Source organism: Pelophylax lessonae, assembly GCF_965119305.1.
Source record: "Pelophylax lessonae genome assembly, chromosome: 7".
NCBI lineage: Eukaryota > Metazoa > Chordata > Amphibia > Anura > Ranidae > Pelophylax > Pelophylax lessonae.
The window spans coordinates 30,806,957-30,824,350 of record NC_138774.1 but is presented as its reverse complement, the minus strand read 5'-3'; the positions used below and the strand labels follow the sequence as shown (position 1 = coordinate 30,824,350).

Here is a 17,394-nt window from a genome sequence, read left to right as displayed (position 1 = left end):
AATCACTTTAATTTTGTGTGTATTTCAACTGTGCAGTGAGTAATGTGCCTGGATTATTTTATTCAAAGATGACTTGTTATCATTTGAACCCCCCCTTGGTATAGGAAAGCCTTTGTAATTTGCAGTTTCATTGTATTGCTTTCATCCTTATATCTGCTCCATTACAGGCTGCACGTTCTGAAGGCGTTGACTGTATAGTCGCCCCATATGAGGCGGATTCTCAGCTGGCGTACCTGAACAAGTATGGTTTTGCCCAGGCAATCATTACAGAAGACTCTGACCTTCTCGCTTTTGGTTGTAAGAAGGTAAGAAACTGTTTTGTTGATTTAAAGTAATTGTAAAGGATTTATTGACACACAACTCGGCCCCCCCTTACCCCCACCCACACACCCCAACCACACCCTCCCTTGTCACTGGATTTGATTGACAGCATCAGGAGCCAATTGCTGCCTTGAGTCCAGTGAGGAAGGGGGAGAGTGGCATGGCTGCTATCAAACTCCAGTAAGTATTTAAGGGGGGTGAGGGGTGGGGGGGGGGGGGCAGCTGCCCTTAACTTTTTTTTTTTTTTTAATTCTTTATTTAAACGAAGGTATATGAATGACATACAACAGAGCCTTAAAGGAGGCTCGAGGAACAATATTAAAGAAAAAAAAGAGAGTAGTTACAACAAATAAACAGTTATGTGGAAAGTTATACGTTAGAGTATCGAGTTGTCTGTCACGTTCTATCCATCTCATATACATATATAAAAAAAAAATGGGTTTTTACATAATAAGGGGAGCAGGGGGGGACAAAAGTTTTTTTTTTATCTTAACCACTTAAGCCCCGGAAGATTTTACCCCCTTCCTGACCAGGGCCTATTTTGCGATTCGGCACTGCGTGACTTTAACTGACAATTGCGCGGTCGTGCGACGCTGTACCTAAACAAATTTGACGTCCTTTTTTTCCCCACAAACAGAGCTATCTTTTGGTGGTATTTGATCACCTGTGCGATTTTTTTTTTTTTTTTTTTTTTTTTTTTTTTTTTTTTTTTTTTTTTGATCATGCGCTATAAACAAAAAAAGAGCGACAATTTTGCAAAAATAACAATATTTCTCTAGCGCTCATTGACAGACGTAGTCCTCGGTGATACACCACTTTCGGTTATGTTGCCTCCACAGGAGCAGGACTAGACAGGAAATTAAAAAGCTCTGGCCACACCCTAGGGGCAGTCCCAGAGGGTATATCCTCTCTCTCTCTGCCTCAGCAAATCAGTTATTTTCTGTCTAGTTAGGAGTAAGGACCTAGATACCTTGCTGGGATCTTAGGTCCTGGCAAGATTTTTTTCTTAAAGGATTTTTTAGACAGCTTTTTTTCTCCAGTGTTCCTGTGAGATCTTCAAGCAAGAAGCTGAACTGGGCGACGGGCTGGATGTTGAGATCCGGTGGTCACCCCAGTTCAGCCTACGAGCGCGTGCAGGCCATAGCTCCGCGCTGGGTCGGCCGCGACAAAGTCCCATTAAAGGACTGAATCCGCGAGTTAAACGTCTCGCTGAAACGCCAAAGACCATGAGTCACGGCGTCCATATCGGTCGACAGCCCTCCCGCCCCGGTGGAGAGGGGTACTGTCAGGAGTTGGTGCCCGCCTGGTTCCGGTATGGTGAGTAGTATGTTCCCCCTTTTCCCCTGACGGATCTTGTGGTGAACGCGGGCCCCTCTCTGTATGGTAAGATAGAGTCCCCCTCTATCCTATAAATGTCACAGATCCTCCTACTTTGAGTGTGATTTTATGTGCAAAAAGCCAGGAGGCTTGGTTTGGGAGCTAACAATCTAATTGTATACATGTTAAAAAGATTATAATCTGTGGCATTCTGGGAATCTTACGGTGATAAGAATAAGCTACCTACCAGTCAGAAGCCACGGACATGTAGACTGCCTTCCTAATCAGATCGCCAGCTATTAGCAGGCCTCCCGAATGGCCATGCGGTCCGCCAGGGCCGGTACCGCCAACCACGCCAAATCCCCATGCAGAGAGAGTGTTGTGTGCCCTGCAGCACACCGCTATTCAGTACAGGCCGCCGCCATTTTTTTTGCTGGATCGCACGAGCCGCCATTTTGGCGTAGCCTCGTGTCTCCAGCATGGGGGCGGCCATGTTTGAGGTGATCCAAACACCTCGTGGAGCTAGGGGAGGCGCCGGAAGGCGTGCAGAGGGGCGGAGCCGCCTCCTTTCTTCCTGGGCAGCCAGCCAAAAGACTTCCTGTTTGTCAAGACAGCGCTGTAACCTGTTGCAGTTAAACTCTGAGCATCAAGTGGTGAGCCTGGGGGTCTCTCTCTCTCTCTCGATCGATAGGGATCCCTAGCAGGTAACACTAAGGGGCTTTTTGTGGCGCTGGGGGTCTGGAAAAAAAAAAAAAAGTTTTTTATTTTTGAATTATATTATCCAGGAAGTGACTGGAATTATCATGGACCCTGCCACACATATTCCCCCACCTGTTTCCCTCGAGGGGGCCACGGGACCCGCCGGTGCACAGAGTGTAGAGTCATTTACAGCAATTTTGGAGTCTATGGTGGCTCGGGTGGAGGCGGCCTGTCAGGGACGGGGGTCAAGGAAGCGACCCCCGCCTACCCCTATACTATCTGACACCTCTGACTCAGATTCAGAGATGGTCACGGCAGTTGCAGGTTCCTCTGCAAGGGCTGTTATCCCAGGTAAAGCCCCCTCAGACAGTGAGGAGGACGCTTCTTCTCCTGCTATAATTCAGGAAGAAGCATTGGTGGACGCACTAGTTGTGGCAGTGCAGGAAACCTTAAAACTTGAGGCTTTACCGGCAGAGGCAACTGAAACAGATTCCTTTTGGTACTAATAAGCCCATCAAAACGGTGAAGGTTTTTCCTGTACCCAAATGTTTCGGTAATCAGATTAAAGGAGAATGGGAGCATTCTAAACGTACCTTTACTATTTCCAAGCGTATTGCTAGACGCTATCCGTTTGAGGAATCCATCATTAAGAAATGGACGGTACCGCCAGTGGTGGATCCACCTATTTCCAGGCTGAATAAAGCCACGGTTATCCCAGTGGAGGACACTTCGTCCTTTAAGGATCCGGTGGATCGAAAGATGGAAGCGGAGTCCCGCACCATCTTCTCTCTGATAGGGTCAGCATTTAGACCAGTAATTGTTATTGGTCTAGTTTCCCAGACACTTACGGAATGGGCGAAAATGGTACGCCAAGACCTTAGGGGAAAAGATATTCCCCAGGAGACATCTGATTTGATCGAACAGATTATACAAGGGCTACAGTTTATCTGTGACGCAGCCTTGGACACTACTCCCTTATTAGGGCATGCATCTATGTCAGCGGTGATCCTCAGACGTGTGCTGTGGTTAAAATACTGGTCAGCTGACCTAGGTTCCAAAAAGACCTTGACAAATCTCCCTTTTCAGGGGAATCGTCTATTTGGGGCCAACCTAGATGAAATCATCAAGGATGCCACTGGGGGCAAGAGCACTTTTTTGCCACAGGCTGCTAAAGCTAAGGGACCTCGCAACAAGCGAGGACCTTTCTTTACCGCCCATAAAGGGCGCCCGGCTGTTACTAGCGGGAAAGGCAAGATTCCTCCAGGAGGGTTCAAGAAGGGCTGGTCGGACAAGCAGAGGACCAACCCAGCCAAACCCGAAGCAAAGGAGTACACAGCCTGAAGGTGCGCCCCCACCCGGTTTCAGGGTGGGGGGACGTTTTCACCGGTATTCAGGACATTAGATCGAGCATCAACCACTACTACCGGTGCGATTCTTCCCTTCCAACATTTAAGTACTACAGGAAGCGGTAGTTACCATTCCCTGAATAGATCTTTTCCTTTACCTTTTCCTAAGATTAGTCCCTATACCTCACAGGAATCGGATCTGGTTGACCAGATAGGCCAAGTAGCCTCTAGTCGGGTGACTTCGGTCCCTGAGGTTCAACCAGAAAAGATCACCCTTCCTGATAACAATCAGGTATCTGATAAATGTGTGGGAACAGAAAACGACCAGACTTTCTCGGATGGTCGGGGCCAGATACCTCTAGGGACGCCTGGTTCAGATTCTATCAGCGCCAGTGGTCCTAGAAATTCTAGGCTGGCCTCCTCAAGCCGGCCTGGCCGACTTGGACATGCTAGTCGCAGACGTTCCGTGGGAACTTCGTCTCAGGGAGTGTCTGTGGTCTCAAGGACCAATTTACCATCATGCTTTACAGTCGCTGGGTTTAATGGCCTGGCCATTGAGACCCAAGTACTGAAGGACAGAGGTTTGTCTACTTCAGTCATTTCTACCCTTATTAAAGCAAGGAAAGCGACTTCCAGCAAGGTCTATTATCACACATGGAAGACTTATATTGCGTGGTGCGAATCTTTAGGATTTCCTCCACGTACCTATTCGGTGACTCGAATATTGGCCTTTTTGCAACAAGGGGTTGAGCAGAAGCTAGCCTTGAGCACCATCAAGGGTCAAGTTTCAGCATTAGCAATCTTCTTTCAGAAACCTTTAGCTACCAAGTCCTTGGTGCGGAATTTCATCCAGGGGGTGCGGCACCTGGCTCCTCCAGTCCGCGCGCCCTTACCGCCCTGGGATCTTAATTTGGTTTTGTCGGTTCTACAGAAGCCTCCCTTTGAAAACATCAGGGAGATTCCCTTGCTTACTTTATCCCAGAAGGTGGCCTTCTTGGTGGCTATTACTTCTGCTCGCAGGGTGTCAGAACTGGCTGCATTATCATGCCAGTCCCCATACCTAGTGATTCATAGGGATAAGGTAGTACTTCATCCTAAGCCATCTTTTCTTCCTAAGGTGGTTTCAGATTTTCATCTGAATGAAGATATTGTACTACCTTCCTTGTGTCCTCAGCCCAAGCATCATCGGGAACATGCGTTGCATTCCTTAGATGTGGTTCGGGCAATCAGGGTATACCTGAAAGCTACGGAATCATTCCGTAAGACGGATTCACTTTTTGTGATCACGGATGGCCCCAGAAAGGGTTTGCCTGCATCTGCCGCGACCATTGCCAAATGGATTAGACAAACGGTGGTACAGGCTTATTCTATTAAGGGTCAGAGTCCTCCGTTCCCTGTTAGGGCGCACTCCACTCGAGCGCTCAGTACTTCCTGGGCCTTTCGCCATCAGGCGTCAGTGGTCCAGGTATGTAAGGCGGCCACCTGGTCGTCGGTACATACCTTTACAAAATTCTATAAAATTGATGTGACGGCATCGGCGGATGCCTCATTTGGCCGCAAGGTTTTGCAGGCCGCAATTTGAGGAGACCGGTGGTCTACCTCGAGGGTTTTTTTCTGTTTGAAAAAAAAAAAAAAAAAGATTTTTTTCTCTTTTTTGTTGAGTCTCATCATTTAGGATGAGCATTGTAAACTTCTAGTTGGCACCGGTTGGGCCTTCTAGATTGGGATTTGATTTCCATTTTCCCACCCCTCAGTTGTGATACTGCTCTGGGACGTCCCGAAGGTGGTGTATCACCGAGGACTACGTCTGTCGATGAGCGCTAGAGAAAAATGGATTTTTGTAAAATCTTACCGTAAAATCCTTTTCTCTTAGCTCATTGACAGACGTAGTCCCCGCCCCTCTGTTTTTGAGTTGGGTTGGGTTAAAATCTCTAAAGACTGCTTTTTCACATAACTGATTTGCTGAGGCAGAGAGAGAGAGGATATACCCTCTGGGACTGCCCCTAGGGTGTGGCCAGAGCTTTTTAATTTCCTGTCTAGTCCTGCTCCTGTGGAGGCAACATAACCGAAGGTGGTGTATCACCGAGGACTACGTCTGTCAATGAGCTAAGAGAAAAGGATTTTACGGTAAGATTTTACAAAAATCCATTTTTTTCACATTTTTTTTATATGAAATTCCCCCAAAAAAATGTAAAAATCAAAATTTTTTAACATTTTCGACCAATTTGTTTTATGCTACATATGTTTGGTAAAAAATCGCAAAAAGCGTATTTTGATTGGTTTGCGCAAAAGTTATTGCGTTTACTAACAAAGGGAAAGATTTTTGTAATTTTTGTTGTTGTTTTTTTTTAACGCGTAATGGCGGCGATCTGCGATTTTTTTTTTTTTTTTTTTTTTATTTATTTATTTTTTTTTTTTTCCGGGACTGCGACATTGCGGCGGACAGATCGGACCCTTGACTGACATTTTTGACACTTTTGGGGTTACCAGTGACATTTCTACAGTAATCAGTGCTATACATATGCACTGTTACTGTAAAATTACACTGGCAGTGAAGGGGTTAACTTTTTTTTTGACAGGGAGGGGTTATGTGTGTCCCTAGGGGCGTGATTCTAACTGTGATTGGCTATGTCTTGAGGTGTAGGAACAGTGATCAACGGTCCTACATAGTAGAACCGTATGATCACTATTCCTACACAGGGGAGAATGACCGGCGGCTTTGTTTACATCAGTCGCCTGCCTTTCTCCCTCTCCACCCGACGATCGCCGAGTGACCGGCGGACATCGGGTCCTCCCCAGAGCCTCACAGGCTAGCGACGTAGATCTACGTCGCTCTGCCTGTGAGGGGCTGACTGCTGCAGTAAATATACTGTGAGCAGTCGGCAAGTGGTTAATGCATTCTCGTCGGCCAAACGAGCAAGCAACCTCCTGTGTTCACAATGCAGCAATCCCCGTGACCAAGCTTCGGGGGGGGGGGGGCCGGGGTGAAACGCTTTGGCATGTGGTCTTGGGGGAGCCCAGGCTGAGGTTCCGTGGATGTTGCAGCACTGGGAATTCCCTCTTTCCTTTCACAATGCAGCAAGGGGACCGCTAGCTTCTGGGTCCTGTGCCAATTTCTATAGTGGCAGTGCCTACTACGGTGATTTCCAGCTTCCACAAGAATCCCTCGGCACAGGCATGGCATACTTTGGTTGGTCCAAGCTGCACTAGTAACTAAGCAAAAATATACAGTACATACTTAGGTTTAAACGTTCAAGCTGAAGTTTAACTGCTCTTGAAATTGTGAATGCTTGGATTATGTCTGATGCTGTTTTATTTGCTAATAGAACAGATTGATATAAATTTTTTTTTTTTTTTTTTTTTTTTTTTTTTTTTCTGATTAAAGCTTATTTGGGTTTTTTTTTTTTTTTCTGATTAAAGCTTATTTGGGTTTTTTTTTTTTCCTAGGTGATTCTGAAAATGGACCAATATGGAAACGGTTTAGAAATTGATCAGGCTCGGTTTGGAATGTGTAAGCACCTGGGGGATGTGTTCACAGAAGAGAAATTCCGCTATATGTGTATCTTGTCTGGATGTGACTATTTGGCATCTATCCACGGCGTGGGTTTAGCTAAAGCCAGCAAAGTTCTTAAAATTGCAAATAATCCAGATATTATACAGGTAACTGTTCTTCCAATTGGAGTAATCTTTGGAGGGTCTTGTCATTTTAAATAGAATACATGGTGCTATTTTACATTTTCTGTCATTTTTTTATTATTTTTTATGATTTTTTTTTTCTCTTGCGTCCTCCGACAGTTGCCGCCACCTCTAAGTCTTCACTATTGGGTATTGACTTCCACTCCGCAGGAGTAGCAAGGCATAAGACTTAGTCAAAAAGAACAAAGCCATTTGCATATACACACACCCATGGGGGCTGTCCCACTAAGTCAATACCCCCCTGCAGTGACCACTCCCAACTCAGTTTCTTTCTGCCTAGCATCAGGAGTTGTCCTTCCTGAGGGACCTCGGAAGGGCATGGCTGCGTCTGCAGCGACTATTGCCAAATGGATCAGACAGACCATTGAACAGGCTTATGCTTTGAGGGAACTTGTTCCACCCTTCCCTGTTAAGGCGCACTCTACCAGATCTGTGAGTGCATCCTGGACCTATTGGCATCGGGCCTCGTGGCTCAGGTGTGCAAGGCTGCGACTTGGTCGTCGGTGCACACTTTTTCCAAATTCTACAAGGTAGATGTTCTGGCATCAGCTGATGCCTCCTTTGGCCGCAAGGTTCTCAGTGTGGCAGTGCCATGACGGACCCTTGTTTTTTTGTGGGTCCCTGGCTGTTGGTATTTGCTTTCCTGGGCTGTTGCTCCTTTTGAGCATTGTTTTCGGTTGCTCAGAAGGTTCTCTTACTATGCGTGTAAGGTTCCTTTCTCTGATGTGGGTACTGCGTTGCCTTTTCTACGGTTGCGTCTCCCACCCCTCATGTCTACACTGCTTTGGGACATCCCAATAGTGATGACTTAGAGGTGGCGGCGACTGTCGGAGGACGTAAGAGAAAACTGATTTTTTGTAAAATCTTACCTGTAAAATTCCTTTCTCTGAGTCCTCCGACAGTCGCCGCCCCCGCCCCTCTTTTGGGGTTGTTTGTCTTATTACCTACTGCTTTGCTACCAAACTGAGTTGGGAGTGGTCACTGCAGGGGGGTATTGACCTAGTGGGACAGCCCCCATGGGTGCGTATATGCAAATGCCTTAGTCAAAAAGAACAAAGTCTTATGCCTAGCTACTCCTGCGGAGCAGAAGTCAATACCCAATAGTGATGACTTGGAGGTGGCGGCGACTGTCGGAGGACTCGGAGAAAGGAATTTTACAGGTAAGATTTTACAAAAATTCAGTTATTTTTTTTTTACCACTTGCCGACCGACCGCCCGCCCGCCCGCCGGCCGGCTTTTGACTGCGGCCGTGTTGCTCGGCTGCGTCCAGTCACGTAGTACTACGTGACTGGAGTGCATGTGGTTTCAGCGGCGTGATTGCCGCCGTCCTCCCGTGATCGCCCGGGAAACGGAGAGAAGACCAGCCTGCTTATGTAAACAAAGTAGGCGGATCTTCTCCAAGACAGGCAGGGACAGATCAACAGTTTCAGCTACTCTGAAACTGCGATCTGTCTGTGCCTGTCACAGAACCCTTCCCCCCACACACAGTGAGTAAGCACACATTTAACCCCTTTGATCACCCCCAGTATTAACCCCTTCCCTGCCAGTGTCATTTATACCGTAACAGTGCATATTATTTAGCACTGATTACTGTGTTAGTGTCACTGGTCCCCAAAAAGTGTCAAAAATGTCAGGGGTCCGATCTGTCCGCCGCAATGTCGCAGTCCCACTTAAAATCGCAGATCTATGGGGATATCAGCGGAGATTGTCGGAGTCCTGCTCTCCTCTATGGGGATATCGGCGGAGATTGTCGGAGTCCTGCTCTCCTCTATGGGGATATCAGAGGAGATTGTTGGAGTCCTGCTCTCTATGGGGATATCGTGGCTCAGGTGACCACCCTGGAGATTGTCGGGAGTCCTGCTCTCCTCTATGGGGATATCGGCGGAGATTGTCGGAGTCCTGCTCTCCTCTATGGGGATATCGGCGGAGATTGTCGGAGTCCTGCTCTCCTCTATGGGGATATCGGTGGAGATTGTTGGGAGTCCTGCTCTCCTCTATGGGGATATCGGTGGAGATTGTTGGGAGTCCTGCTCTCCTCTATGGGGAGATCGGTGGAGATTGTTGGGAGTCCTGCTCTCCTCTATGGGGAGATCGGTGGAGATTGTTGGGAGTCCTGCTCTCCTCTATGGGGATATCGGTGGAGATTGTTGGAGTCCTGCTCTCCTCTATGGGGATATCGGCGGAGATTGTTGGAGTCCTGCTCTCCTCTATGGGGATATCGGCGAAGATTGTCGGAGTCCTGCTCTCCTCTATGGGGATATGAGCGGAGATTGTCGGAGTCCTGCTCTCCTCTATGGGGATATGAGCGGAGATTGTCGGAGTCCTGCTCTCCTCTATGGGGATATGAGCGGAGATTGTCGGAGTCCTGCTCTCTATGGGGATATCGGTGGAGATTGTTGGGAGTCCTGCTCTCCTCTATGGGGATATCGGCGGAGATTGTCGGAGTCCTGCTCTCCTCTATGGGGATATCGGATGAAAACAGACAGCCTGTCCCTCCTTATCTGATCCAACCCGACCAGCTGGACGGATGGTGAGCATATCGCCATACGTCTGTTTTCAGCAGATCTTGTCGGAACAGATGCCAGGCAGATATCAGCAGACACATGTCCGGTGACATCCGGCTCTCCATAGAGGACAATGGGTGGCCCGATCGGGTCCCCATGAAAAACAGACAGGGAGCCTGATCGTGTGAAAGCGGCCTAATGGTTTTGCACAGAGCAGCCCAGATCCTCCTCCTTCTCAGGTCCCTGGCTGGAGCTCCTGGCCCCTCCCTCCTGTCGAGTGCCCCCACAGCTATAGGGGCACCCGAGCCCAGCTGCAGCTACGTGTATCCATTCAGACACAGAGCTGCTGTTTGACCTGCCCCCTCTCTCTCCTGATTGGCTTACTGAGTTTGACAGCAGCGGGAGCCAATGGTGCCGCTGCTGTGTCTCAGCCAATCAGGAGGGAGAGTCCTGGATGGCTGAATCACTCGTGGACATCGCTGGATAGAAAGTGGGCTCAGGTAAGTATTGGGGGCGGCGGGATAAGGGGGGCTACTGCACACAGAAGGCTTTTTCTCTTCGTGCATAGAATACATTAGGATAAAAAAAAAACCTTCTGTCTTTACAACCACTTTATATGTTCATAAAATAAAAGCTTTATGACAGCAAAGATGATATAGACATTTCTTAAACGAGAAAAATACAATTTCTTTGCCAGTTTCAGGAATTCTGAAATTTGTAGTTTCTCTCCCAAAGAACACAACACTTTTTTTCTACATTTATGTATTTATTTTTTTTTCTTTTCCAGGTTATCAAGAAAATGGGACAGTATTTGAAATCCAATATCACTGTTCCTGATGGATACATAGATGGATTTATTCGTGCTAATAATACATTTCTGTACCAGCTGGTTTTTGACCCAATGAAAAGAAAACTGGTCCCTCTTAACCCTTATGAAGATGGCATTGACCCTAAAGAATTAAGCTATGCTGGACCGTATCCTTTTGTGTTGAATGTTTCAAATGTATTTACATCTAGATAAAACGGGTAAAAGAAACCGGACATGTGGGGGACATGAAGCCTGCCATTGGTGGTTAAAGGTGAAATTTAATCCGCCAGTATTTTGCCCACACTGGTTTCTCCTCTCCCCTAACATGCTAACTACATTTTTAAGTCATTTCATTTTCATTGCATAACATATTTTAGACCCAGTAACATTATCACTGGGTCTCTGTGATTCTGTGCAATGCTGGTGGGAGGGGACATCAGGAAGCTGTACATAATTGGAGGCTGTGGGTAACACCCTCGCTGAGCCTCCGTGATTGAAATACAATGAATGAAAAGGTCAGAAAGACAGCTGTCCTGGTGTGCTTGGCCCCATAATCCAGCATGCCTCAACCTTTCTTCAGTCAAGGCACCCTTTAAAATTATAGACAATCTCGAGGCACCCCATTCTAAAATGTAAAAAACTATTCCAATAGTTTTACATAATGCAGCAACATCCACAAATGTAGGACACCCAATGTTGGAGGTAATTTTTTTTTTTTTTTTCTTCCAAAGCAAATACACTTTTGCACACTGGTACTGACTAGTATTCCAATTACATAGTTACATAGTAGGTGAGGTTGAATAAAGACAATAGTCCATCCAGTTCAACCTGTGTGGGTGTGTGTGGCTGTAATCATCTCACATAGCCCTTAATGTTCTGATCCTTGAGATATAAGTCTAAGAGTCTTTTGAAAGCCTCCATACTACCCGCAGAAACCACCTCTTGTGGTAGAGAATTCCACAATCTTGTAGCCCTAACAGTAAAGATCCCCCCTCGTTGCCTGAGGTTAAAACACTTCTCCTCTAATCGCATTGTATGCCCTCGAGTCCTCATGCAATCCAACAGTTTTTTTTTTTCTAAGCTGAGATCCCCATTGAGATATTTATAAATTGCTATCATGTCCCCCCTCAGGCATCTCTTCTCCAGGGAGAATAAATCGAGCGATTGCAGACGCTCTTCATAGTTAAGGTCCTCCAATCCCCTAATCAGTTTAGTTGCCCTTCTCTGGACTCCAGCTCCAACACATCCCTCCTGAGGACTTCTCCCTCAATTTATCTCCATCAGTCAGCTAATGTCACCCTAGTGCTAAGGGAGAAAGGCAGAGGAGGTTCAAACGAGAGGCAACTGCCATCCTTCTTATCAACTGATGACATCATTGGTTGTTAGGGTCCCAGTGTCTAGAAGGTTTGTAATGGTGCATAATGACATTTTTGAATAATTTTTTGGCATTTTGCCAAGGCACCCCTGAAGAAGCCTCAAGGCACCCCAGGGTGCCTGGGCACCCTATTTGAAAAAGGCTGCCATAATCCTCATCTCCCATCTAGCCCAGGTGCTTGTATGTAATGTTGCATACACACACCTGGAATAGACAGGAGAGGAGGATCATAGGGACCAATGCAGCAGAACAGATTAGCTTCAATGTCACTTTGGTCTGAGAGGCAACGGGTGAGTATAGGAGCTGGCAGGGGCAGATGTGATCCCCCTGTAACATGCCCATGATTGCCTCGTCTTTTAATGGTAACCACGCATGGTGTGGCTAAAAAGCAGGTCTGCGGCCCATACTTCTAAAAAGGCTGTATCAGATCTCCCCTTTACAGGGGACCGCCTATTTGGGTCTTTTGTTGGATGAACTCATCATAGGACTCACAGGTGGGAAGAGTATTCTTCTTCCTCTATCCGTTAAGGGCAAGTCGCCGCTTAATAGACTGGGCCCTTATTTTTCAGCACACAGGCAACCCCTTCGTGCCTTCGCGACCTAAGCCATTTAGGTCATCTGGAGGTTCCAAGAAGACGTGGTTGGGTAAGCCAAGAACAGGCCCCTCCAGATCTGCGGACAAATCTCCATCTGCATGAAGTGATGTCCTCACCTGTATCTGGGGTGGGGGGGACGTCTTCTTTTCTAAATATACCCAAACAGTGCTGCGTCAGACAAAATGTGAATAAAATAGTCAAAAGTAGTCCAAAAAATGTGTACATGACAATCATAGACTTGAATCCTCAAGCAGTGAAAATATACTGTGAATATCACATATGAATAGTGAAATTCAAGTCCCAGAAAACCGATATAATATCCAGTAACTTACACGTCAGTGACCGTGCTTCTCGTACCACCACCACCAGAAATTGTGGCCTCTCACCTCACTATCTGACCCAGGAACTACAGAGGGTGAGATACAGCTGTCCCCCACTGGGGTATGAGGATGGTAAAGCGGATCACACTAGGGAAGGTGATAAAGATTCCAGGCTCCGGTATCACTCGATCAAAGGCACATTTAAAGTGGAGTTCCGGCCTATTTTTCAACTTTACTGATTCCTGGAGTGCTCACTATGCTCATGAACAATTGGGCAGTTTAAACTTTTTTTCGGGAATCCCTTACCTTATTTTCAGGGCATTTTTGATCGTACTTCTCCTTCTCCCCCCTCTGCGGCGGCCGCCGCCGACGTCCCTTCCGCTTTTGCATTGCGTCCTGGGAGTGGTTTGTCATCATTCCCAGGAGGCAATGGGCAGTGACGTGGGCGGCTGGCCACTCCTCTCCTCTATGCCGATTGCATAGTACAGCGCATGCTCGAGATTGCCAGGTGCATTCTGGGTAGCCAGAATGAACTGGAATCAGAAAGGACACAGCAGATTACACTGCGGCTTCAGATGCCCACATCCAAGATGGCCGCGTTTTTAAAAGTAAGATTTTGACTAAAATCCAGTACTGTACAACTTGTAAGTATGAGAATAGCGGTTCTGTAAAGGGTGATGGTTTAGTATTCTAGGGGTATTTTTATTTAAAAAATGTATTTGAGGCCGGAACTCCGCTTTAAGGCAAAAGGAGAGAAAATACAGAGAAAAAGATCTAATGCTCTCTGCTGGATGATTTAAATAATTTATTGAAGAAATGAACTTACAAATACAGAACTCAATAGTGCATGACAGGCGCAGTTCTGCAAACAGTCAGGAGTGGATGTGACGTTTGACATACAGGCTCCGCCCCCCTATACACGTTACGTCGGCGTGTTCAGCGCTGACTTCTTTGGTATTAGGTAGATTCTCTGTTTGTCCTTACTGAGGGATCTTGTACGGGTTCAGCTGCGTCTGCTTCGACCATATCCAAATGGATCAGGCAGACAGTTGTTCAGGCCTATTCATTGGAGGGTCAGGTTCCTCCTTTCCCTGTGAGGGCGCATTCTACTAGAGCGCTGAGTGCCTCTTGGGCTTTTCGCCATCAGGCATCTGTTACTCAAGTGTGTAAAGCGGGGACTTGGTCGTCCGTACATACTATTACAAAATTCTACAAAGTAGATTTATTGGCATCCTCGGGTGCCTCCTTTGGCCGCAAGGTTTTGCAGTCTGCTGTATAAAAGAGACTTGGTTTTTTTTCTCTTTAAGGGGTTGGATTTTTGTTTTGGGGGTAAGCTCCTGTTGGTACAGGTTGAGCTTTTTGTTACCCAGTTGGCTACGTTTTTAGCCTTGGAAATACGTTAACAGTTTTGGTTGCGTTCTTCCCACCCCCTCATGCCTATACTGCTTTGGGTCGTCCCAATAGTGAAGAAGCATAAGATCTGCGTCTGTCAATAGGCGATAGAGAAAAACGGGTTTTTGTAAGAACTTACCGTAAAATCCTTTTCTCTGAAGTCCATTGACAGACGCAGCACCCGCCCATCTATTTTGGGGATGGTTGTGTCGTCTTTTCACTTCTTGCTACGAAACTGATATGAGAGCACAGTATGTCTGGGGTTATGTCGTGAGGGACAGCCCCTATAGGCGTGTTGAGTGAAAACTTTTCACTGCCTAGTCTACTCCTGTAGATGGCGCATAACCCAATAGTGAAGAAGCATAAGATCTGCGTCTGTCAATGGACTTCAGAGAAAAGGATTTTACGGTAAGTTCTTACAAAAATCCAGTTTTTTATAAGCTCTTACCGTAAAATCTTTTTTTCTCTGAAGTCCATTGACAGACGCAGCACCCACCCCCTCTGATTTGGTGATGGTTTTTTTCTTCACTGCTTACAACTAAACTGGTTTGCTGAGCAGAGGGTGTGTGGGTTATGCCTGTGGAGGTGACCCCGTGGGCGTGTACATTTAAATTTTTCCTGCCTAGACGACTTCTGCAGGGGGCAGCATAACCATTCAGCTAATGAAGATGGAGGCTGCGTCTGTCAGTGGACTTCAAAGAAAAAGATTTTACGGAAAGATCTTACAAAAATCTTGTTTTTTGCTGTAGAAGAAAAAAACGCCTCTAATGTTGGGTGTCCTACATGTGGATGTTGCTGCATTCTGTAAAGCTATTAGAATAATTTTTCACATTTTATAATGGGGTGCCTTTAGATTTGCCTATAATTTTAAAGGGTGCCTCGACTGAAAAAGGTTGAGGAACACTGTTCTAGGACATGTCTGGGGACTGGGCAGCACACAGCGTTATTCTATAATATACATCTTCTCTCTTCACTTCATTTTCCTTAACAATATAACAGAAACCTGGGAGACTCCATGGCTTGTCAGATTGCATTGGGCAATGTAAATGTGAACACCATGATGAAAATTGATGACTACAATCCTGATGTTCCCCAGGTGAGTTCATGTTGTGAGGTCTTTGGATTGAAACATTTTATTGTAGAAAAATAACCTTCAACTCTGCTAAACATACGCAGCATTTAGGGCCGGTTCACATTTCTGCGAGTGCGCCGATCGCATGTAATTCGGAGCGCACTGCTCCTTCATTACATGCGATCGGAGGTGCGGATGCAAATTCAGCCATACACTTTGTATGGCTAAATTCGCACTGTATCCGCACCAAACACGCACAGGACCCTTTTTTCCAGCCGCATCAGGATCGGATCGCACAGTGGTTCACACTTGTGCGATCCGATCCTGTGCGAACTGTCAGATCGCACTGCGATATGCGATCAAACTAGGGGTGTCGTTAACATTTTATTGACACCCCCTGCCAGATGTGCGTTTGCGATGCGGGACCAGGCTGCGAATTCGCAGCCTTCCCGCATCGCACAAGTGTGACCCGGGACTTATAGGGGACGGTGTTGCGCTCTATTTTATTTATTTATTTATTTTTAATTGCCATGTTTCCACGGCACATGCATGCCAAATTCAACCAAAAGAAAACTCTATTTGTCGGGGGGGAAAAAGGCATAAAATTAATGTACAGTGTTGCATGACCGCACAATTGCCAGTTAAAGTAACGCAGTGTCGTATAGCAAAAAAATGGGCTGGTCATGAAGGGGGATAAATCTTCTGGAGGTCAACTTTGGTCAAAGCTGCAGTTTTTTTCTTTTTTGTTTATGTACAGGCACCCCTTACCTGCAGTGTGGGTTTTTTTTTTTTTTTTTTTTTTTTTTTTTTAAGGCGAATAAGAATGTGGGTGCCTTTACTTGGAAAAGCCTTAAAAGGGGATTGCAATGGCAGAAGTTTTTTTTTTATCTTAAAGTATTTTATGCATTAAGAGAAAAAAACTTTGTGTGCAGCAGACACCTCAGCACCCCTAATACTTACCGGAGTCCCATCTCGGTCCAGCGATGTGCACAAGTGCCTTGGCCATTCGAGACTCTCCCTCCTGATTTTCTGAGACACAGCAGCGGTGCCATTAGCTCAGCCAATAAGGAGAGAGAGAGGGTGGGCCAAACTGCAGCTCTGTGTCTGAATGGACACACGGAACTGCAGCTCGGCTTGGGTGCCCCCATAGCAAGCTGTGGGGGCACTCGACAAGAGGGAGGGGCCAGAAGCTCCAGCCGAGGACCCGAGAAGAGGAGGATTTGGGCTGCTCTTTGCAAAACCAACTGTATACCATGGTTGTTATTTTTAATGGAAAAAAAAAAAGAATTTACAATCACTGTAATGCCACAGTGGTATGCCATTGCTATGCCTACAAAATAATTTTATCTATACAGCGGAGTGTTAGTGGGTTAACCTTTGTGAGTTTTGTAGCTGTGTTTAATTTAGATTTTTCTTTTTTTTTTTTTTTTTTTTTTCCTTCTATGTAGCTGACAAAACTGAAGAGCCATAGCTGGAACAAGAAGGTCTCTGATTCTGGCAGCATCTGGCAGGGAAACTTCAGGCCCTGCACAAATATAAAATCCGAGGAGAAGCCAAAAGCAGAAGAAAAGTCTGGTCGGCGAGGGTTAATAATCCCAAGTAACAAGCAACCAGTGAAAAGACCTCTTGAAGGTGTGTGAAAATGTTTAATACCTCCATGAGCTGTAGCGTTCTTTTATTTGTCCCATATGTCAGCAGCCAGTTTGTACTCAAAAATATAGTTTCTCTATCGTTCATTGACAGACGCAGCTCCATATTCTTCTTAAACATTGGGTTATGCTGCCCCCCTACAGGAGTAGGACACTGGTTAACCTCCTAGGCGGTAATCCCGAGCGTGACTCGGGGTTGGTTTTTCATATCAGGAGCGGTAACCCCGAGTCACGCTCGGGGTGGATAGGCAGAGAGCGCAGCGGTGTTCTCTTACCTTATCCTGGCGATCCAGCGATGA

General features: G+C 46.4%; 1 protein-coding gene across 2 annotated transcripts in view; it reads left to right on the top strand.

The window, feature by feature from the left end:
- Positions 1–17,394, top strand: part of EXO1 (exonuclease 1) — a 66,241-nt gene that overhangs the window by 25,936 nt on the left and 22,911 nt on the right. For both annotated transcript variants that reach the window (XM_082262562.1, XM_082262563.1), the window contains 5 exons: positions 168–305; positions 7,131–7,343; positions 10,671–10,858; positions 15,374–15,470; positions 16,895–17,078. In XM_082262562.1, the coding sequence (XP_082118688.1) occupies positions 168–305; positions 7,131–7,343; positions 10,671–10,858; positions 15,374–15,470; positions 16,895–17,078 (820 nt within the window). The remainder of the gene's footprint in view (positions 1–167; positions 306–7,130; positions 7,344–10,670; positions 10,859–15,373; positions 15,471–16,894; positions 17,079–17,394) is intronic.